At 39.8% G+C, this 22,970-nt stretch overlaps 1 protein-coding gene across 1 annotated transcript in view; it reads left to right on the top strand.

The window, feature by feature from the left end:
• AGBL4 (AGBL carboxypeptidase 4) overlaps positions 1-22,970 on the top strand; it is an 892,605-nt gene that overhangs the window by 450,382 nt on the left and 419,253 nt on the right. The window contains exon 5 of the mRNA XM_084872915.1: positions 21,061-21,277. Within this exon, the coding sequence (XP_084729041.1) occupies positions 21,061-21,277 (217 nt within the window). The remainder of the gene's footprint in view (positions 1-21,060; positions 21,278-22,970) is intronic.

The following is a 22,970-nucleotide window of genomic DNA, read 5'->3' as shown; positions in this document are numbered from 1 at the left end:
TCCACATTACTTAGTAAGGCAGTGTTCTGTTTTAGTGTTACTAAGGTACCCTCTGGAGTTGAAGCCCTGACTAGCTGTGTGTTTTTAAATGGCATCTTTCATGAACCCACTTCATCTCCCCTGACATACTTCTATTTCTTATTCAACACAAGAAGCAGCTGAGCTGCTCCTACATAGAGGTGCAAATAGCAGGTATATTATTTGAGGCTATCGTGTGATTTGAAGAAGTTTTCTTATTTGGCCTTTGGTGAAAGCTTTAAAGATATCTTATAAAATTGATGACATTATAATGAAATTCTTAGATTCCTACTTCAAACTTTGGATTTCTAGAATGTTAATTTTGTACAGATCCTTTGAGGATCAGCTTGTTTAATACTGTTTTGTTTTTAATTTAATCTTCTTATTTTTCAGTTGGAGAAATTGCTTTTCAGAGAGGTAAAAGAGTTGGCAAATACCATAAATGCATTTAAAATGTTTTTTTTATCAACATTATTGTTCAACAACATAATTGTAATTATCTAGAAGCCAAATGTGGCTTATGTCGGTGTTGTTCATTGTCTTCAGGTAAATTGATTGTGTATATGTATGTAAGATACTGTTTCTTCAGTTACTAAGAATAGAAATCTATTCTGTTTAGCTTAGTGAAAAGGAAATGCATTTGATGGATACTGGGGTCTTTCATAATTAATGGGAGGTGGGGAGAGATCTGGACTTGAGGGTGAACTAGAAGTAATGAGCTTTGACACCAGAGAGAGGAAGCCACCAAAGTGGCCTTTGAGTAGAACTGTGTGGTCACAAGATGAAAAAAACAAAATCTTTCATTATTTCCTTTCTATTCAAGGAGGTCATATCTGATTGGTCCAGATAGGGTTATGTGCCTTGGCATGGGACAGCAAGGCTTTTCCCTTTAACACCATTCAACTATCTCCAGTGAAAAAGGTGTCATTTAGATGGAAAACAGTTTGCATTTTAGGAAGAGGAACCAGATACTGAGAATCCAAATTTACTGGTGCCTCTATAAGAACCCTTCATTCAAATAAAGTGAAGTAGACAATTCTGATATTGTAGAGCACCAGTGTGAGTCAGGAGTTTTTACATTTTCTTATTAGATTCACTGAACAAATCTGCAAGGAAAATAATATCATTCCCATTTTTTTTAAAAAAAATCAGAGAATTGAAGATAAATGAGGATAAAGTAATTGCCTGGCAAAACTAAGAGATTAAGCCAGATCTGTTTGCCTCTAAAATCTGCTTTCTCGTTAATAATTTAAGCCTTTTTAATGCATCTAAAGCAAGGGTGGGGGACCTTTTTTTTTTCTTCTGCCAGGGGCCTTTTAGATATTTCTAATGTCATTTGAGGGCCATAAAAATTATCAATCTAAAAATTATCCTGCTATATTTGGTCAAACAATTAACTTTATCCCTAATTCCTTGGCAGTGTCAGATCAAATGATTTCTCAGGCCATTTTCCTTCCCTGATGTAATGGGACTAATGCAATTCCTGGCACTTAGTAGGTGCTCTGCCCTAAGGAGCAGGAGTTGCAGGGAAACATTACTAATGCTTGCTATTCCCTTTACCTACAACACTCTTCCCCCAGAAATCCAGTGGGTTTATCCCTTCACTTCATTAAGATATTACCTCATCAGAAAGGCCTTCCTTGACAACCTTTTATAATATACTTATCATCCTCTCCTTTTCTTTATATTCCCAAAGGCTGCCTTTTTTTTTTTTCTTTGTTGCATTTATTGCTGCCTGGCATGTATATGTATTTGCCTATATATTCTTTTCCATAAAAACATAAATTTGGCCGAAACTGGTTGGCTCAGCGGTAGAGCATCGGTCTGTGGACTGAAAAGTCCCAGGTTCAATTCCAGTCAATGGCGTGTACCTTGGTTGCCGGCACATCCCCAGTAGGGGGTGTGCAAGAGGCAGCTGGTCAATGTTTCTCTCTCATCGACGTTTCTGGCTCTCTATCCCTCTCCCTTCCTCTCTGTAAGAAAAATCAATAAAATATATTTTTTTAAAAACAAAACAAACAAACAAACAAACAAAGAACACATAAATTTGTTGTATTACTAATTTTCCTTAGCATTAAGAACCATGCTTGATACATAATTGTTTGATGAATGAACAAAACAAATATAATTGGAAGAGCAGTTCTCACCTCTCTCTCTAACCATCATCATAGTTTCGGTCCAGTCATTTCCTTCTCCTGGCCTTAGTTGTAAAATGAAAAGGTTGAACCAGATCAAACCCAACCCTTTACCTGTTTCTTGGCATCTGAATTCCGTTTATCTGTTTAGTTAGTTTATATTGTTTTTCTCTGCTTCTTGCTTGCTTTTGAAAAAAAAAAAAAACAACTAAAAAATAATTCTTAGACACTGGACTAGATGACCCCTGAAGTCCCATCTCTCTATAAAAGGGTATGGCAGTGTCAGTGTAGAGTTTATAGACCTCCCAGATAGACTACAAAGACAATCTCTTGGGAGATTTTCCTCTTTTACCTTCAAGTCTCTGATTTTTAAGAAAAGTTTTCCGCCTCCTATACTTTTGATTCCAAATTTCAGGAAGTTTGTGGTTGACTTACAAAGTTCCTTTATTCTTTTCAGTGACCAAAAGCTCTTTTCTGAGTCCATCTTATTATTTTAATTAACATAATAACCCTGAAAAGTGGGAGGTTGTGAAATACATTAATTCACAGTTTCTAAGGTTAATAATTGCACTAAAGTATGAAAGCTCTTTCATATAATTTTTTTTAAAACTGTGAAATGAGTGGCTCCCAGCCTTGTAGGGAGCTCAGGTCTTACAGCTGTCATACTCCTATAGTAATTATTCTGTGCCTTCACAGGCAGATGATAGGACTGAGAAATCCACTTAGACAATGTCTTTCATGTGATGAAGACCATAATGTCAGAGCTGACTCCCGTGAATCAGCATTTTCACTGGATACTGTGTAGGCGATAACCTGATGCACATAACCAATGCCCCTTAGGAGCCAATGGCCTTTGAGTATAGAGGGTCACTTGAGAATGTACTTGAATCCATTAATAGCTCTTCACTTCTAGTAGGGCCCGTCTTTACCCCACAATATGGCTTACAAGGTACCCTGCTACCTTCCTTTTGACCTCATTTTTTGCTGTTCCCTGACTTATTCACTCTCTCATTCACTCATTCATTCAATTAAAATTATTTATTTAGTTATTACTGTGTACCAGATTTTGGTAGCAACTAGAGCTTTATGATGTGCTAATAGAAACATGGTCTTACTCTAATGGAAAGAGGAGGAGTGGTATCCTGTATAATAAAAGCTTAATATGCTGTCTGACCATTCGTTAGATCAGTTAACCAGTTGCTATGATGCACACTGACCACCACCAAGGGGCAGATGCTTTGACTTTCTGGGATTAAGTTAGCTTGCTGCTGGGGTCCAGCCAATCAGGACTGGGCAAGTCAGTCTGGACATGTCCTGGAGCCCTCCCACAGTTCCTCCCTGGCCCTAATTATGCTCATGAACTGGTGGGGTCCTTAGGCCTGGCCTGCACTCTCATGCAATCCTGGACCACTCAGGGGATGCTGAAGAACTAGTTTTGGCCTAATCCCTACAGGCCAGGCCAAGAGACCCCACCAGTGCACAAATCCATGCACTGGACCTCTATAGTTAAGCTAAAATAAAGTATCATGTTAACATAGTGTAGTACCAGGATCACAGAGAAGAGAGAGAGGGCCTAACTTAGGGTAGGTGAAGGGAAGATTTCCAAGAGGAAGTAACTCTAGACATAGCAGGCTAAACATAGGAGATACTTCTTAGTAGGCTCCTGTGATTTGACAACTCAGCTACCTGTAGACTTAGTTCCAGCCATGTAGGGAACTGATTCCTATCCTGCAGGTAGTGGATAAGGGCATTTATCTCAGCATTTTTTTTCTCTCAGAATCACAACTAAGTCCTGACCTGACTGGGTCTTCTAACCAGGATGATGGATCTTTGCTTTATCTTTATCTCTGACTCTAGTCCCCACTACCTTCTTGTTCTGATCCTGATAACCAAGTGCTTTTTGCTAAATTCATCTGGCTGGGGTCTTACAGCTGTTGTACTACCCCAGTAATTCTGGCACTAAAGGGAAGACTGACCTTTCTTGTATCACACCTGTCCAGGACTGAGGCATATTTCAGTCTTTGTTTCTCAGTCAGTGCTTTGCCTCCCCAGCTCAGATAACACACTTCACAGATTGCCATTCCCTGTATACCCTCAAGTCATTGAGTCATGATCAGTTTTCATGTGGAGCTAGGTTTCCTGGCCTGGCTTCCTTATCCACGGATGGACCTCCTAGGAGATCACCCCTCAAGATTTCCATTTTGCTCCCTATGTATTCATTGCAGTTTTTCATTCCCAAGTCCCTTTATCATAATAGAAAGGGCTAATTTCTATGTGACCTGGCTTAGAACCTGGTATTTACATCTTCTCTGCCAAGAGTTCCTACTCTCCCCCACCTCACTGACTCTGATCATATCTTCATTCACTTGAGACTTTCTGTCTTCTAGAGCTGAAAGTGACTTGCCACCTTTGCCCTCTGGCCTGCCTTATTTTTCCCCTTGGTGGCCTTCTTCCTTCGCTGCTGACTCAGACTTAGCTCCAACATCATTGTCTCTCATCCCCTGCTGTTCTGAGCTTGGAAACCTAGTTTTTAGACCAGATCATTTTTCACTTTTCTTTTTTGGCTAAGCTCCCTATATCTGGCAACCTGGAATTTAGGCCATTTCCTGGTTTCCTTGGACTACAGGTCAGTTGAATTTGTTCTCATAATCTATCCCTCTCAGTTTATCCCACTGGGGTTTCCGTTTATCTCACTTAATGAACAGGTACTTCTTCTGATGATAAACCAGAAGATTCTCCAGATGGTCCTATTTCCCTACATTTTTTTGTCTATTGCTGATTATTCCACCTCAACCATGGCCATGCTAGCTTATAGTGCCCCACTCTGTGAGTGCAGGGGGCTAGTCTGTAGCCACTCTGCACTGGGAGGCCATTCTGATGAGAGCTCTGCTGCTTAGTGAACCAGGCCCAGCTTTACATTCACAATCTGGAAGACCTCGCAGAGTAGGTCTTAATATTTAAATTCTGTTTACCTATTTGTTTAGTTTGGTTATATTCAGATGCCATACATCACATGGTAGGGCTTATCAATGGCTCTTTTGCCTTAAAAAAAAAATCTGATCTGATGGTGGTGTAAGGAAAAGCAGAAAGAATCCAGAAACAAGCCAGGGCACTACATTATGTGGGAGAGGAGGGGAAAAGAACCCTTTGTCTAGATGATTAATGCCTTTATCTTCTCTCTAAAATAAGCTCTCTGTGAAACTCCTACAAAATCTATCTCACAGATCAGCTTAGAAACTCCTCCAACATAATAAGCTTGCTTACCCAGCTCTGCAGGGAACCCACTAGCTAACTGTGGCTTTAGAACTTCTTGTTTAAGCTGGCCACTGATGCTCAGCCTTTTTATCTCTCTATCATTATCTTGTTACTCGTATACATTCACTCAATGCATGTGACAAGCATCTACTATGAGTCTACCATGTGTCGGGTACTAGGTTATTCATTGGTGAACAGAAAGAAAGTATTGTTACTACCTACATAGAAATGTAAACTGTAAGTAAGCAAGCACAAATACACATATAATTGTAAATTGAGGTAGTGCTTTGAGGGAAAAGACCTAGTTGCTCCAAGGGAGACTAACAGGATAGTCTAATTTAGGTGATGATAGGAAAGGTAAAGTGAACTAAAACAAAATTGAAAGCTAGACGTTAGCTAGACAAGAGAGGTAGTGTGGAGAACAAAAAGAATAGAAGAAAAAATTATTCAAAAGTCTTGAGATAGACTATGCACTTGGTTCATCTGAGAAAATAAAAAAAATCATGCTAAGGAGTTTGGATTTCATTTCAGCATAATTGGAAATTATGGAAGTGTTTTAATTCAGGAAATGACGTGATCCAATTTTGCTTTGAAAAGGCCATGTGGAGAAGGGATTGGCGAGAAGAAGAATGAGAAAAAAGGAAGCTGGGTAGAGTTTGGGACTTTTTCAGCAAAGCAAGAATATGGAAACAGAGACAAGTAGACAGATTGGAGATAACTTTTAAAGATAGAATTTCAATATATTGGGTCGGCAGCTAAGTAATTGCGGATTTTTTAAAGAAAATCAAAGACAATTTTTTCATGGAACTAAATAACTTTATTCTGTAATGTATTGCCCATTTTGATCAATGACCTTTTGCCATCTTTCAGGCAGCATCATAATCCCACGTTCAAAAAACTTCTGGTTTTTATTAGCAAAAAACTGAATCAGGTACGATTTGACATCATCATCATTATTGAAATTTTTACCATTCAAGGAGTTTTGTAAAAATCGAAACAAAAAGTAATCAGATGGTGCAAGGTCAGGACTATATGGTGGATGTGGCAAAACATCCCAACCAAGCTCCATTAATTTTTGCCGAGTGACCAAAGATGTGTGTGGCCTTGCATTGTCATGATGGAATACAACACCTTTTCGATTTGTCAATTCGGGCCACTTTTCTTCAACTGCATTGTTTAATTTCGTTAGTTGTTCAATGTAGACATCAGAATTGATCGTTCGGTTGGGTGGTAAGAGTTCAAAGTAGACAATTCCTTTGTAATCCCACCAAACTGATAACAAAATCTTCTTTTGATGAATATCAGCTTTTGATGTTGTTTGAGTTGGTTCACCTGGCCTGCTCCACGATCTTTTCCGCTTGATATTGTTGTAAACAACCCATTTTTCATCGCCAGTTATCAGTCGTTTTAAAAATGGATCATTTTCATTACGTTTCTTTAGCAAATGGCAGCTGCTAATGCGTTGCGTTAACTGTGATTCTTTCAGTTCGTGAGGAACCCATGTATCAAGTTTTTGAACATAGCCAAGTTGTTTTAAGTGATTTTCAATGCATGTATGTGATACATGAAGCTTCTCTGCAATCTCACGTGTTGTACTGTGACAGTCCGAATTGATTATTGCTTTGATTAGGGCATCATCAACTTCAACTGGACGACCAGAGCGTCTTTCATCTTTGAGTGAAAAATCACCAGAACGAAATTTGGCAAACCAATTTTGACACTGCCGTTCTTTTAAGGCTTCGTCACCATAAACAGCACATAACTTTTTATGAGCTTGTGATGCGTTTTTCCCTTGCAGAAATAAAAAAGCAAAATATGACGAAAATGTTCCTTTTGATTTTCCATTTTTCAACGAACGCCAAACAAAAACTACAAAACAGATCAAAAAACTTTTTTTACTTATTAACAGCTGAATAGCCAACTATCAAATACAAAATGTGTTTTAAATTTGTACTACGTCTGCAAACCTAAAAATTCAACTGAAGCCATATATGTGTGAAACCCGCAATTACTTAGTTGCTGACCCAATAATTTAAAGACCTTAGTAAGATTGGGGACTTCCATAGCTTCTGTCCTAATCCAACCCATTATTTTTCTTGCCTGGGCCACTGAAATAGATACCCAAGTATTCTCCTTGCTTTCACTTTTCTCCTCCCCCGACAGGCTGTTTTTCTACTCAGTGGCTCCTTTCAAAATGCAAATCAAATAATTTCATCATTCTCAGTATCTTTACCCCATAGTGGCTTCTCATACAAAACTCCTACCAAGGATAGGAAGGTCCTATAATCTTGTTGCCTGTCTCCCTTTCTAATTCATTTTCTATCAGTCACCACCTTACTCCTGAAGTCACAAGCTTATTCCTGCCCTGGGACTTCTGTGCTTACTATTCCAGCTGGACCACTGTTTTTTTCAGATACATCTAACCTAATAATAGAATAATATGCAAATCAACCATCACTCTGCTACACAAGCTGCACCCACCAGCCACGCCCACCAGCCAATCAGAGAGGGTATGCAAATTAAGCCAGCAAAGATGGTGGTTAATTTGCATACACAGAGGGAGGGAGGAGTAAAGACTGAAGACAGCATAGAAGGAAGAGGGAGGGAAAGTGGAAAGCAAGGCAGCTATGGCTGCTGGAGGGAAAGCACTGGCAGAGCATGCGGAACAAGGTGGGGAAGGTGCACAGAAGTGGTGGCAGTACATGCAGCCACAGAGGCAGTGGCAGCGGTGGCCGCGGGTGGGGTGGGCAAGATGGACAGGGCACACCCCGCCTGTCCCACCCATCCCATCCCGCCCTGCCCACTGCAGCAGGAGAGGTGGTGGTGGCCAGAGAGAAGCCTGCGGAAGTCTTGCAGGAATATTCCTGCAACGGGTGCTATATATATATATATATATATATATATATATATATATATAGCACCATATATATATATATATATATATATATATATATATATATAATAATGAGGGGGGATTTTATATATATATATATATATATATATATATATATATATATATATATATATAAAATCCCCCCTCATTATTCTCTATCTCCTTACCTTGCTTTATGTGTATTCATTACAATCATCATTACCTTACACTACATTATATATCAATTTGTTTATCTCTCTTTCTAGAATTTAGTTTCCATGGAATTACTTTTTTACTTCTGCTTCCCCCACATCTAGAAGTGTGTCAGCATAGGAAGAAACTCCCAGGCAATATTTATTGAATGAAAAAATGAAGGAAAGGTGAAAGAGAAAAAGACATTTAGTTTGACTGAGGTTCCTGGCTTGTCCAGTTGGATGAGTGGGATTATGGACTATTTACTGACTTGGGAGCATTTTCAGAAGGCCAAATTTGGGGGAGGTCAGGAGATCCATTTAAATCAGGTTGACCTGGAGACATTCAAGAAGAACAATCAAGTTGGTATATAGACAGGACTACAAAAATTCATCCTCACAACTAAGTAAACAGGGAAACTAAAAATAAAATCATTTGTATTTTTTTGTTAACCACCAGTTGTTCTATTATATTGGATTTAAAAAACAAATATTTTAAAATAAAAATTTATTATAAAAATTATATATATATATATATATATATATATATATATATATATATATATATATATCCATGTACATTAAAGCAAAACTTTTGAAAAATAATACCTACATTTATTTTCTAAAACCAGTGCAGTTATTTTTGGCATACTTTCACTTGTTTCAGTTTCTTAGCTACATGTATATTTAATACAATGTCATTGGTATTTTTGTGAAGAATGTATTTTTCTAATACGGTTTTATTATTTTTAGTTTTTATTACCTAACCTTTAATCTTCAGAATTGTATTTTATGTACTGATTCTTCTTTATAGATCACTATGGCCCGGTGCATGAAAATCGTGCACAGGAGATAACCCTCAGCCCAGCCTGCACCTTTTCCAATCTGGGAACCCTTGAGGAATGTCCGACTGTGGGATCGGGCCTAAACCAGCAGTTGGGACATCCTTCTCACAAACTGGGACTGCTGGCTCCCAACTGTTCACCTGCCTGCCTGACTGATTACCCCTAACCATTCTGGCTGCCGGCCTACTCGCCCCAACTGCCACCCTTGCCGGCCTTCTTGGTCCCAACTGTGCCCCCTCTTACCAGCCTTATCACCCCCAACTGACCCCCATTGCCTGCTTGATAGCCCCCAACTACCACCCCATCCCCGCTGGCCTGCTCACCCCCAGCTGCCCTCCCTAAGCTGGCCCAGTCACTCCTAATTGCTCTCCCTTGCCAGCCTGGTCGTCCCCAACTGCCCTCCCCTGCAGGCCTGATTACCCTCAACTGCCCTCCCTTGTAGGCTTGGTCCCTCCCAACTACCCTCTCCTGTTGGCCTGATCGCCCACAAGTGCCTTCCCCTGCTGGCCTGGTCTCTCCCAACTGCTCTCCCCTGCTGGCCTGATAGCCCACAACTGCCTTCTCCTGCCTGCAATCTAGTGGTGGCCATCTTGTGTCCACATGGGGCAGCCATCTTTAGTGTTGGAGTGCAAGTCAATTTGCATATTACCTCTTTATTATATAGGATAATGCTGTTCAGTAAAATCTACTCTCTAGGTACTGAGGTACTTAGTAAACTTAGAACACATTCTCCTAAATATAGGATATTATCAGTTCTAAGCTTCTTAATATTCAAATATGTAAACATTTTAGTCCAAATGATTTTATAGCTACTATCTTGTTTACTCCCTTCAGAGACCTTTTCCTGGATACATATTTTATATATATATATATATATATATATATATATATATATATATATATATATATATATATATATAAAGCAACTTTTGTCAAAGAAGGCATTTTATCAAATGCAGATGCTGCAAAATTATAGACCTTCTAAATTTAATTTCTCTCAGGTCCAAAATATAAATATCTAATTAAAAGAGGAGCTTCATCAAAAAATCCTCCTCCTAAACTGTGGTATCCCAAGGTATGGTATTGAATTTCACAATTAAATCTGTACTCCAGTTGTGCTTTCATCACTTAATTTGTGCAGTTCCTCCCTTGCTTTTGTAGAGATAAATGTCATGTTTTCTTATTTGTAAGCTCTGTTTTCAATAATTGCAATTTGATATAAGCTTTAAAGGCTGAAATACATGGGTGCTTTACTTATTGAATATTTGATTAAAGATTTCCAATTGATTTTGAACAAAATGCAACCAAAATTGCATTCTTATTTAGAGGTTTCATTAACAAAATGTGGGGGATCTCATTCTTATTTAGAGGTTTCATTAACAAAATGTAGGGATCTCATTAACAACAACACCCACACAAAAGCAAAATCAACGTTGATTAACAAAGAAGCATAATAAGGCTCAAAATCTCTAAACTCCCATTGATGGCAGACAGTAAAGAAAATAAGCATGGTCTGCCTTCCTGAAACCCAAAAAGAAATATTTTGCATGGTGTTTAGCATTAACTTCATAAAAAGTTATATAGTTCTCTTACTTGGTATAAATTTTGAGAAATATAATTCCTATTTTGAAGGTAGAAAATAAAAATTGCTTTGGATGCAGTTATAATTTATATGGATATCTCAAACAAATTTAAAATAAATTCCTATTATATAGGTTTGTTAGTTTAAAAAGTATATTGGTTTTACCAAAATTTGTATTCATATTGCCCTAACAAAACATAAGTAATTTTAATGTTAATATTGAAAATTTTAAAACTGAATTATCAGCATTCTTACCAATAAGGAAATATTTTACCTTCAAACAGAATGAAATTCCAAGAGCTTGACTATGAGTATATGAATTGGAAAACAGTAATTGAATTACATTGGAATTAAGTTAAATTATTTTCTATTTGAAACATCTGATGACACTGATATAAAACTGCTGGTTTTAGTTATGCTAATAGAAAAAAAATACATTAACTTTATTTACAAGAAAACTTGGAATTAAAAAAATGATTTAAATTATATTAAAAGGATAGTCAATGTTCTAAATAGCAAGTGATACCATATACAACTCTGAAGTGTGTTTTAACTTAGGTTATCATTGTTCTTTTAAAAGATTTCAATAATTTTTCTTCTACGCTCATGCTTTTTAAAAATATATATTTTAATTGATTTCAGAGAGGAAGGAAAAGAGATAAAGCGATAGAAACATCATTGATCGGCTGCCTCCTACAAGTCCCCTAATGGGGATCTAACCCGCAATCCAGGTATATGCCCTGACCCAAATGGAACTATGACCTCCTGGTTCATAGATCAAAGCTCAACTACTGAGCCATGCTGCTGGGCAATTTTTCTTCTTTTACATGTGCAAACTGTAGCCTTTGGGCATATGTTTTCTTTAAATAATTATTAAATCAAGTAGATGCTAATATTTAGCAGAGTTGTGTCTCTTGATTTTTATGTGGTCATGTTATCAGTACTCCCTTCAGTGGATTATAAATACTGAGAAACTTTTTATGCAATGTTCATCACTTAATTTCATGAGAAATAGAAAATTAGTATTTAAGTTTCCTAAAACATACACTTTAAAATTTGAGCTAATTGCTGGTTTATTGCAATATTGTTTTTTGTAAAATGTAACAAAAAATATTTTTAGATTTACATCATCCTATTTAATAAAGAGTAATGTGTAAATTGATTATCACTCCAAGACACAAGATGGCCACTTCCATGTGGTCAAAGATGGCTGCCCCCATGTGGATACAAATGGCCACAACAAGATGGCCAGCAGGGAAAGGCAGTTGGGGCAGTTAGGGGTGACCAGGCCAGCAGAGGAGGGCAATTGGGGTGACCAGGCCTGCAGGGGAGGGCAGTTGTGAGCAATCAGGCAAGCAGGGAGGGCAGTTAGGGGTGACCTGGCCAGCAGAGGAGAGCAGTTGGGGGAGACCAGGTCAGCAGGGCAGGGCAGTTGGCGGGTACCAGGACTGTAGGGGAGGGCAGTTGGGGGGACCAGGATGCAGTGGGGGAGAGTTGTAAGGGGACCAGGCCTGCAGTGGAGGAGGGCAGTTGTGGGCCATCGGGCTAGCAGAGAGGGCAATTAGGGGTAACTGGGATGGCAGAGGAGGGAAGTTGGGGGAGACCAGGCCAGCAGGGGAGGGAAGTTGTGGGGAGACCTCCAGGGGAGGACAGTTGGGGGGGGGCAGGTCTGCAGGGGAGGGCAGTTGGGAAGGACTAGGTCTGCAGGAGAGAGCAGTTGGGGGGGGTGGGCAGGCCTGTAGGGGAGGGCAGTTAGGGGCAACCAGACTAGCAAGGGAGAGCATTTAGGGGTGACCAGGTCCATAGGGTAGGGCAGTCAGGGGTGACAGATCCAGCAGGGGAGGACAGTTGGGGGCAACCAGGCCTGCAGTAGAGGGAAGTTAGGGGTAACCAGGCCAGCAGGGGAGGGCAGTTAGAATAATCGGGCCAACCAGGGAGCAGTTAGGCATCCATCTGGCTGGCAGGGGTGTGGTTAGGGGTGATCAGGCTGCCAGGCAGAAGCAGTTAGGGGCAATCAGGCAGATGCAGGTGAGCAGTTGGGAGCCAGCAGTCCTAGATTGTGAGAGGGATGTCCCAGATTGGAGAGGGTGCAGGCTGGGCTGAGGGACATCACCCCTCCCCGTGCACAAATTTCGTGCACTGGGCCTCTAGTATGATACATATGCCAAGAGCAATCAGATTATTCTCTGTAAGCAGTATTACCCAGTTTATTTCTCAAACATATTTCCTATTCGCCTACCCTATAATTTTCCACATTTCCTGTTGACCCCACCAACTAGTGACCTGGAAGCCCCATGCATCTGGCAAGTTGCTGTCTTGGTTACTGCAGGATTTGCTGGTACCACAGGCTACCAGCAGGGGCAACAGTTTTAAATACTTTCCCACAACCACTTGGGACCTGAAGGAGTTAACTGCCTTTTTGTATCAAGATGGACATGCTTAGTTTTGTCAGAGAGCATACCTCCTTGTAAAGCAGGTGTTGGTTACGTTGGGTCTGGAAATGGTCAGGAAGAGAAAATGAGGTTATCGTTGGTTTTCTTCCATGACTATATTGGTAGTTTTGAAAATATAGTTCTTTTCACCTAAGAGTTATGACTACTGTAAGAGGGGCACATTGTAATAACCATATTTTACACAGACACCAAAAGGAAAAGAGTCCGCCCAAGGAAAACAGCTTGGGCCATAAGCCAACACCTAGTTCTTGTCCAGTGTTTTCTCCGTAGGCACCTGGATTGGAGAACACAGATAGGTGACTTAGAGGCTCTCCTGCCTGCTGGGAGCCTGCCCAGGAACTTTCTGGCCGCATTAGCACTCTGCCAGCAGCCACACGTAGGTAGGAATAGTGTTGCTGTTCATGACCAGGGGGAATAATCAGTCTCAGCTATTCCTGGGCTCTAAACCAGCCAAAGTAATTGGGTTTAATTTTAATTTTTTAATGGCTTGAAATTAATAGAAGCAGCTGCTGCCACAGTGTGTAGGTGTCCTTTTCCAGAAGGTAGAGTAAAAAAAAAAAAAAAAAATTCTACACATAAAATAAACTCTGAAAAATAAACAATAGAGTGTGTAGGACAAAAAGGTTAATTCAGAAATCAAGCAATGTGTTTTTGTTATTCAATACTCTCTGGCAATATGTGGCACCGTCACTCCCCTCCCACCACCAGTGCTCATCAGCCCCTGATAAGAAGGTAATCTGATTAGACACCAGTGTAAAAATGTGTTGCCAGTATCTGAGGACTCCCTCACTCTCTCTTCCCCTCCCTGTGACTCACCCAGAGATTAGCCGTGACAAAGTGAGGAGAAAGATAAGAATAGATAAACCGGTGACAGGAGCCCTATTATAATTATTCAGGGGAAGATAAGATTGGAATTGGGAGCAGGGCCTGTTTGCCTAGAGAGGGTGGATTTATAATGTGGGCATCCATGCCAGGTGTCTGGCTGTGCCAGATGCCAGAGAAGAAAAGGAGGAGGCCAATTGGCTGAAACCAGGTGATAGTCTGAGTTGTTCCATCCAATTACAGACTTAAAGCCTGCATTGGCATGGATGACAAATCAGAGATTCAGCTGCCCTCATGAAGGGAAGAGGAATTAAAATCTTATCTCTATTTCAAACTTGTGAAGCCAGATTCCAGTTTACTTCCCAGGTCTAGGGAGATGAAGTTGTGGAACCAAGAGACTGTTTCTGCAGCTGCAATTGCTGAATGAATTTCAGATAGCATAACCTTGGTATCGGGGGAAGAATATATGTTTATCAGTCAAACCATACTGCACATCAAACAAGTATAATAACACATTATTCGCATATAGGAGGTGCTTAATATGTTATTCCTTATGGAGGTATCTGAGTGACTTTGTTTTACATATTTCCTTCAGGATTGCAGTCTGAAAAGATTGATTCTTTATTATTTCCCTTTCTGTTAATTTGAAGAAAAAAGTTTGTCTACTGTCAAGGAAGACCCAAGGGTTGGAATTCAACTACCCGCATCCCTATTCCCTGCTTGATTGGGGAGGAAATCAGGGCTCCTGTCTTTTGAGCTCCTGAGAAGGGTATGGAATGTTGTTTTAGAGAACCTTACATATTCCTGTAAGTTCTGGGCTTCTCCTCTGTGCTGAGGTGACCTCCAAAACAAAGATGTATTGGATTGACATTTTGGAGAGAAGGCACAGAGGATGGCAAATGGGAAGAAATCATTCACTCATTTAGTTATAAATTCACTCATTCGCTCAACAAACATGTTTTGAACTCCTGTCAGGGCCAATCTCTGTGCTAAGTGCTATTGATTTTGAGATGAATCAGAAATAACAGCAGTATCTGCAATTAGTATTTAGAGCAATTCATTCATCCTGAAGTTGCTGACAAAGACTTCAAAGAGGAAATGTCATGTGAATTGGGCCTCACTTTTCTACATAAGAATTCACTATCTAGAGAAAGTATGGGAAAGGCGATTAAAGGTAGATCAACACTTTAAAAAGGCAGGGAAGCATTTGAGAAGATAATGTATTCAGGGAAAGACTCACAGGTTCACATGGGGAGTTCACAATCTATATTGGCTGATGTGTCTGAAATAATTTACTCTAGTTGTTAATCTCTTAAATTTAACTCATGAATATATTAATTTATTCAATCCATAATCATTCTTGAGCACTTCCTTCATGCAAGGCTCTAGATAGATCCTGCAGAACCAAATATGAGAGACCCTGCTCTCATGTAGTGTGCAGTCTAATGTAGTTGAATTGATATAATGAAAATTGGGCTATAATAGAAAAGTATGTATACTATGATTGAAAATGTATTGAGTATGTACCCACCTGTGTGCATGCATGTGTGTGTGGGCTCACTCACCCACATGTGCATACTCATCTGAATCTTAGGATGTGAACTACAGGTCCTCTTCAGTCACCAGGAAGGATCCGGGATGATGGCTTGTTCCAAGAGCTGGGCCAGTCTGTAGTCACTGAGTTCAGAGAGCACACAGCTCTTGGACTCTTCCTGCATCTCTGGCGGGATCAGGTATTATGGACTCTTTCCTTCCCAGAGTCTTCAGTGGAGTTATGCATTCTTGACCCTATCCTGCTTTATTTTTATGATATCATAGGGATAATAGGAATAACGTAAGAGGATTGTTGTGAGAATTAAAGGAGTTAATACGTTATAAAATACTTAGAATGGCCTAGCACATAGTCAGTGAATAATATAATTCCTAATATATGTATTATGAATTAGTATTATTATTATCATTATTGCTTTCATTGATATCTCAGACTATCTGTATAATGGGATCAGAAGGCGGCCTTGTCTAACCTAGCACCAAGTACAGAAAGGTGTCAAATAATATTTGCTTATTTTGGGGGATAAAGAACTTTCTTTATGGAATCCCTTGAAGCTTCCCACACTTGTCCTCCACTGTGATGTGGACCTTTCTGATTTCCCTTCAGCCCAGTGTTAAAGAGTCTTTACTTCATGCTGAGTTAAGATTTGGCCTCTACGATTCCTACCATTTATCTTAGGAAATGAGTCTTCTTTTTCTTTTACTATTGCTTTTTAAAACAAGCAAGTATTATTTGATACCTTTCTGTACCACTGCTAGTGAGAGAAGAAAAAGATGATATTGTTCCTGTATTTAAGAATCCTACCTTTGAGGGAAGGTAGGGGAGGGTGGGGAGAAGGGGGAGAGATCAACCAAAAGACTTGTGTGCATGCATATGATCCTAACCAGTGGTCTTGGACAACAGGGGTATGGGGGCCTGCATAGGGAGGGGTTTGGGATAGGAATGGGGGAAGGGGGGAGGACAAATATTTAATACTTTAATCAATAAAGAAATTTTTAAAAAGAATCCTATTCTTTGAAGAAATTTCCATTTACTTTTGTTGCTCATTGTTAAGAAACAAATCAGGTGATAAGACATGTTTAAATATACGTCAAAGTAGAGAAAATTAACGAAGAATGAATAGTCAGAGAAGGTTTCTGAGGAGGTATGTTAAAGGATAGGCATTTATTTATACATTCTTTTGTTTATTAATCAATTAGCTAATTTAAAAACATTTAAACCTTTATTGACAATCTATGATATGCCACTCTGTGAGTCAGAGTTTACCAAGTAATTAAGATGGCAGGACAGGCAGTCCAAGGTGAGGAAATTCCAAATACAAAGACACAGAGATAAGGGAGGTATGACAGTAAGTTATGTTAGGGACTTAATTTGCTCATATAAATAAAACATAGGCACAAAGAGGGAGAAATGGCTGATGATGCTGGTATTACAGGGTGATCTTGAGGGGTGTTGTGAGCCAAACTATAATTTGAGGAAGCTGAGTTGTTTGGAGAGTTTTAGGGTGAGTACTGTGTGACCAGATTTTTTTGGAAGCAGGAGGTAAAACTCTGAGTTGAGTGGCAAGGGGAGAAAGGTAAGTGACAAGATGCTACAGGGACCTTGAGCACAGACTTCAGAGTTGCACTAGTCTATGTCTGCTACAGACTCTGCTTCTTACTAACATTGCAACCCTGGGGAATTTTATTTTTCTGAGCTTCTATTTTCTCATCTGTGTAAAACAAATGTTAATAGCCCCTACCTCAGAAGAGTTATTGCAATGATTAAATGATAATGCATATAAAACATTTAACACCATGCCTGAGACAGTGAAAATATAAAAACCAAAATAAGAGAAAACCAGCAGTGCATTCCAAATGAGGGACACATTTCTCCCACACACTCCCAGCCCTCTTTTCTTTTATTCTTTGCATTACTTGAAAGTCCTCATGAATTTATCCTGCTGAGTCCTTCTCAAATGGGTTTTTGTTTGTATCTGTAGCAGGGTCTGGAAAATCTAAGCCCTGAGCAACATCCCAGCTTCCTTGAATGATTACTCCAGGGCCCATTACCTTCACTCTGTCTGCAAATCAGGTTAGGCATCTGACCCACTCAGGAGGGAAGCTGGGACAGCTGTAGGCATTAGATGAATTCTCCTGATAGCATATAATCAGATTTGGTGTTTATGGCAGGCTCTCAGAGTCAAGTTACTAAACTTGGCTGGAATAGGAGAAAAGTAAGGTGATTAGATTTAAAACATGGGCCCTGATCGGATATACTAGTAAATGAAGACTTGAAAAAATCAGCATCATAACCTGGGGGACCTATGACTATAGGAATCCCTTGGGGATGAAGGCATGCTCACCTTGTGCTCTAGGAGACTCAGACTTACATCTCTGAGTCAGGGCTTGAAGTGACTATCTCAGACCTTTGGCTGGAGACCTCAAAGCCACTTTCACTAGCATTCTCCCTGCATACAACTCTGGAACCCTGAGACTAGCTTATTCCAGCCACTTCATATTCCTGCAGGTTCAATCACATTACAAATGTAGACCATCATCTATCCTCCCTGTTCTCTCTCTCTCCAGCTTACTTCTCTATCCAAAACTTTCCATTTTCCCCTTTGAGGCAGCTCCATGGATACTCTTGTATCTTGTGTTTTAGTCTACTGCCTACCGATCTTAACCAAATCATGCTTGGTACATGATACTTAAAATTTTGCTGAATAAAACAATGAACTAAGGCCTGACTATCCTGGAGGCCATCCCTTCCTTTGCTGCCCTCACAGGAGCTGCCTATTTTGTTAACACTCTTAAGTACAAAAGACTCAAGGGGAAATAACTTTCTTCATTCCCCATACACCTTCCAGGCCATTGTTTCTCTTTCTTCTCACTGGTATCTCAAAATGTTCAACATAGGAATGTTGAGGGAGGCAATCTGGTTAGAAAGGAGTGCCCAGGGAGCTTATCTGAAAGCTGTCTTTGTATTAAAAAAAAACAACCTGTTGTTACTTGCATGCTTTTTCCTCCTGGCTTTGGGAGTAGGAAACAAAGGGACTCTATTGGTGGGCCTACCACCTAGACAGTTTCTGATGCTACCACTGACTTTCATGTGCAAAGCCCTGTGCCTTTGTTGCTTATGCTGTTCTCTGTATATCTTGCCCACCTGGGCACTTTCAGGTTCTTACCCATCTTAGACTCCATGGCCCATCACTTAATCCACTTCTCTCTAATAGTCAAAAATCTGTCTTGTTTCCAGTATCCTGTCCTCCTTCTGACCACTCTCACCTATTCCTTAGACTAGTACAATCACGGTACTTTACTTCTTTCATTCACTTGAAAGGGACCCTTGACTATGGGATTATGTTTAAATTTTCTAATATGCCTTACACAGTCCCTTTCTAATCTGACTTCTGCCTTGTTCTTCAGGCACATTTCTCATGATTTCCCTTCTTACTCTTTGTGCTTTAGCCATGATGAATTTCTTGCCACCCTAATATTACTGGTATACTTGTCTCCTATTGCCTCCTGGCCTTTGACCCACCCATATCTGGAATTCTAGGAGCCCATAATTCATCAAGAGGGACCATAGAGCAGTGTTACAGAGTTTGAAATCAGATAGAGACAGATTTGAATCTCAGCTCTGTCATTCACTTGCTTGAGGTCATATGGAATCTCTTTAACTTTTATGAACCTCCATGACCACATCTGCAAAGTTGGGTAACAATACCCACCTTTACAGATTAGCTACAAGGACTGAATCAGGAATAGAATAAGCCCTAAAAAGAATCCATACATGGCATGTCCTATCTCTTTTATCTCAGTCCTTCCTTTCCTTTCCTTTTGTCTTTTTCTCATCTTTGCATTCCAATTAATGTTTGAGTGGAATTCATAACATTCAGGGCCACAGAAAAGCAGTACAGCCACTCTGTGTATAACACCGGTGTCAGGTAACTGCTGCTCTTCCACAGGAAGCCCCCAGCCTCACTCCCACTGTGGCCATTTAGACAGTTTCAGAAAGACACCTAGAATAAACAATGAATGCAACTTGTTGAAGATTCCGCAATAAACACGGTGTGTGATGATGCTCTTAGACCTCTTAATGTTCTTCAGGCCATCCTAGCTGGGGCCATCATCATTCTAGTTGTTCTCAACCTCATGTCTGGTGCCCTCCTTCTCACACTTTCCTCCATATGTTTCTGTGCTTCTTGACTTCTCCGTTGAATGCTAAGCTGTTCCACTGTGCCAGAACCCTTCCCAATACTCCCCTCAAAAAACAACAACCAAAAAAAACACACCGAAAAAAACAGATTTTTCCTCAAGGAGCTTCCAAACTGATCCTAATGGATAAGACTTAGGAAGCATTCAGTAAAAAAGCAAGTTCCTACAAAATGTGGGAGCTGAACTGGCCTCAAATTGTCAATGGATGATCCTGAAAAAGGCACAGTTTGTGATGGATTCTATATGATTAACAGAATTTGAAGGGACCGAAATGAGAGGCCTTCTTTGTACATATGAATGGTTTCGATGTCATACAGCATGGCGGGATGCAGTGAACCTGTGAGGTGGGAGGATATAAAGAAGTTATAGGAATTATGACTGGAACATATTGCCTTTTCTCATGTATGGTTTTAATATTTCTTTTTGGAGAATGAGCATGATAGCTTAGAAAAATTGCCTGCATAGCATATTTTTAAGCAGAGTTTCCCAAAGTGCTTCTGTAGAAAACTAGTCTCATGAAATGTCCTCTAGAAAAATAATAGTAATAACCTAAAGAAGTATTGAATAATTTCTCCTACCTTGAATATTCACAATGCACATTCTTTTGGGAGGTCTGAAATAGTCTTATAATACAAAAACCGGACTTCCCTAGAAAAAGCAGGCATCGCGTATCTATGTCATTAAAATACACATTCTTTTCCCTCAAACATTTTTAGAGACTATGGCTATTTTGTATACTTAGTTTTAATATTTTATTGACTGCTTCCCACTATAGGATATTCTCCATGAGGATAACACCTTACCTATCTTAGTTACCTTCACATCAAGAGTTTAGCATGATGCCTGTGCATACAAAAGGTGCTCTCAATAAGAAAATCAATGAATACAACTTGTTCAGCTTTGTGTAACATTGCATTGTCCAAGCAGCTGACAAAGGGTAGGGCTGGGATTTGAAGAGTGCTACCAGATTCATTCCCCATATACCTTGGTGACGACAGGTGGTGTGAGCTGTTACCCTGATCACCACCTAGGATCTTAATGTTACAGTTTTTCTTGGACATTTATTTCTGCTTATTCCCTTTTAAAGCTAGAATGATTGTCTGAAATGCTCAAATTTCTTTCTTTGTATCTTTCAGGCAAAGGCTGCCACCTAAAAATGTTTACTACTACCGTTGCCCGGACCACAGGAAGAATTATGTGATGTCCTTTGCATTTTGTTTTGACCGAGAAGAAGATATTTACCAATTTGCCTACTGCTACCCGTATACATACACCCGCTTTCAGCATTACCTTGACAGCCTGCAGAAGAGAAACATGGATTATTTCTTTCGGGAGCAGCTGGGCCAGAGTGTGGTAAGTAAGGCCCATTCAGAAAACAGGCAGCTGTGGGGAGAACATGCAGTGCGTTTTCATAGAATGCAAATAATGGGTACCGGTGCTCTGTAGACTGTGCTTTGGAACTTTTAAAAATTGTTGTTTATAATGTGTGATCCATTGCTACAATTTGGCCACCAGGAAGCTACAGAATAAGGTATAAGACAGATGCTCATCCTTTTGAATGAAGCCGATAAAGGTCTCTAACAAAATACAGAAGTTTTGCTAATTTCCAGAAACTCGGAGTAAAAGAAAAAGCTTCTACTGGGTGACACAAAGGGCATGAAAGCATTTTATGAGTGTGAGTCTCTGAGATGAAGAGCAGATTTATTTTTCAGTGAATTTAGTTCCCACAGTGCAGGTAACTAAATGGTAACTAAATTCAAGTGGTACACAGTTTGGACGTGCTGCCCGCAGGTTGTTCTGACTCTGCCGTCCATCAGTTCCCAGCTCCTCTTCCTTCCCCTGGCGTAGTTTTTGGGTCTGGATATTTCAGTCTTGCACTCTGTATCAGTTTCTGTTGCTGCTGTAACAAGTTGCCATAAACTTTGTGGCTTAAAACAACACAAATTTATTATTTTACAGTTTAGAAGTCTGAACTTGGTCTCACTGGCCTAAAATCAGAATATCTGCAGGTCTGCATTCCTTCTACAGGCTCTTGGGGAAAATTCATTTTCCTGCCTTTTCTAGCTCAAAGAAAAGGGGTGGGGAATGCATTCTCTGGGCTGTATTAGGCCCACAAAATCATTTGGTCTGGCCCTGCCAAGGCAACCACAGGAGGGACTCAAAATGAAAAATGTAGGAGTTTTTTCATAGCAACATAAATTTATATTAAGTTAATTATATTGAGCAAAGGATGTGATAAATATCCAAATGGCCCTTGGCAGAACAAAGGTTCCCTACCCCTGTTGTAGAGGCTGCTTGCATTCCTTGGCTTGTGGTTCCCTTCCATCTTCTGGGCTAGCAATGGTAACTTGAGTCTTTCTCATGCTGCATCTGACAACGAATTCCCTGCTTCACTCCCTCACTTCTAAGGGCCCTTGTTATTTCTGTTAGGCTCACCCACATAATCTGGAATAATATGTCCATCTCAGGATCTTTAACTTAATCATGTTATGAAGTCCCTTTTTTTCATGTAAAATAACATATTCAGAGGTTCTAGGGATTAAGATTTGGACATTTTTGGAGGGGGTTGCATTGTTCTGTCTACCACACCTTCCCCCTCTCCTTTCCTCTTTTCCTCCCTGAACAATCTAGGGAAGACCTGCAGATAGTCTGAAATTGTTCTTCACATTGGATGTATAGTTTTTGGTCTCTGTAATCAGCAATACTTTGATTACCAATAAAGAATAAGAAATGATACAGTAATTTGATTTTACATTTCACTCTTCAACAAATGTGGATTGTGCTTCTGAAATAGGTATATTGAGCATTTTAAAGATCCTTAATGAAGATACTGGTGGAATTGGCAGAAAATACTATACTTGAGTTTCTGATATGTATTGGTGGAAAAATGTACTTTGCCCAGTGACTGTGGGTTCCACCTAGAAATGGGTTCCACTTCTAAAGAAAAGATTTCAAGACTAGACTGCTTGCAAAACATAGTGTCTGGTCCAGAATACCCTCTAAAAAAATAGATACATAAAGAGGACTGTGCGTGGCTCAGTCCTGA

Source organism: Pipistrellus hanaki (genome assembly GCF_964339955.1).
Source record: "Pipistrellus hanaki genome assembly, chromosome: 2".
NCBI lineage: Eukaryota > Metazoa > Chordata > Mammalia > Chiroptera > Vespertilionidae > Pipistrellus > Pipistrellus hanaki.
This window is presented reverse-complemented; position numbering and strand designations above follow the sequence as displayed.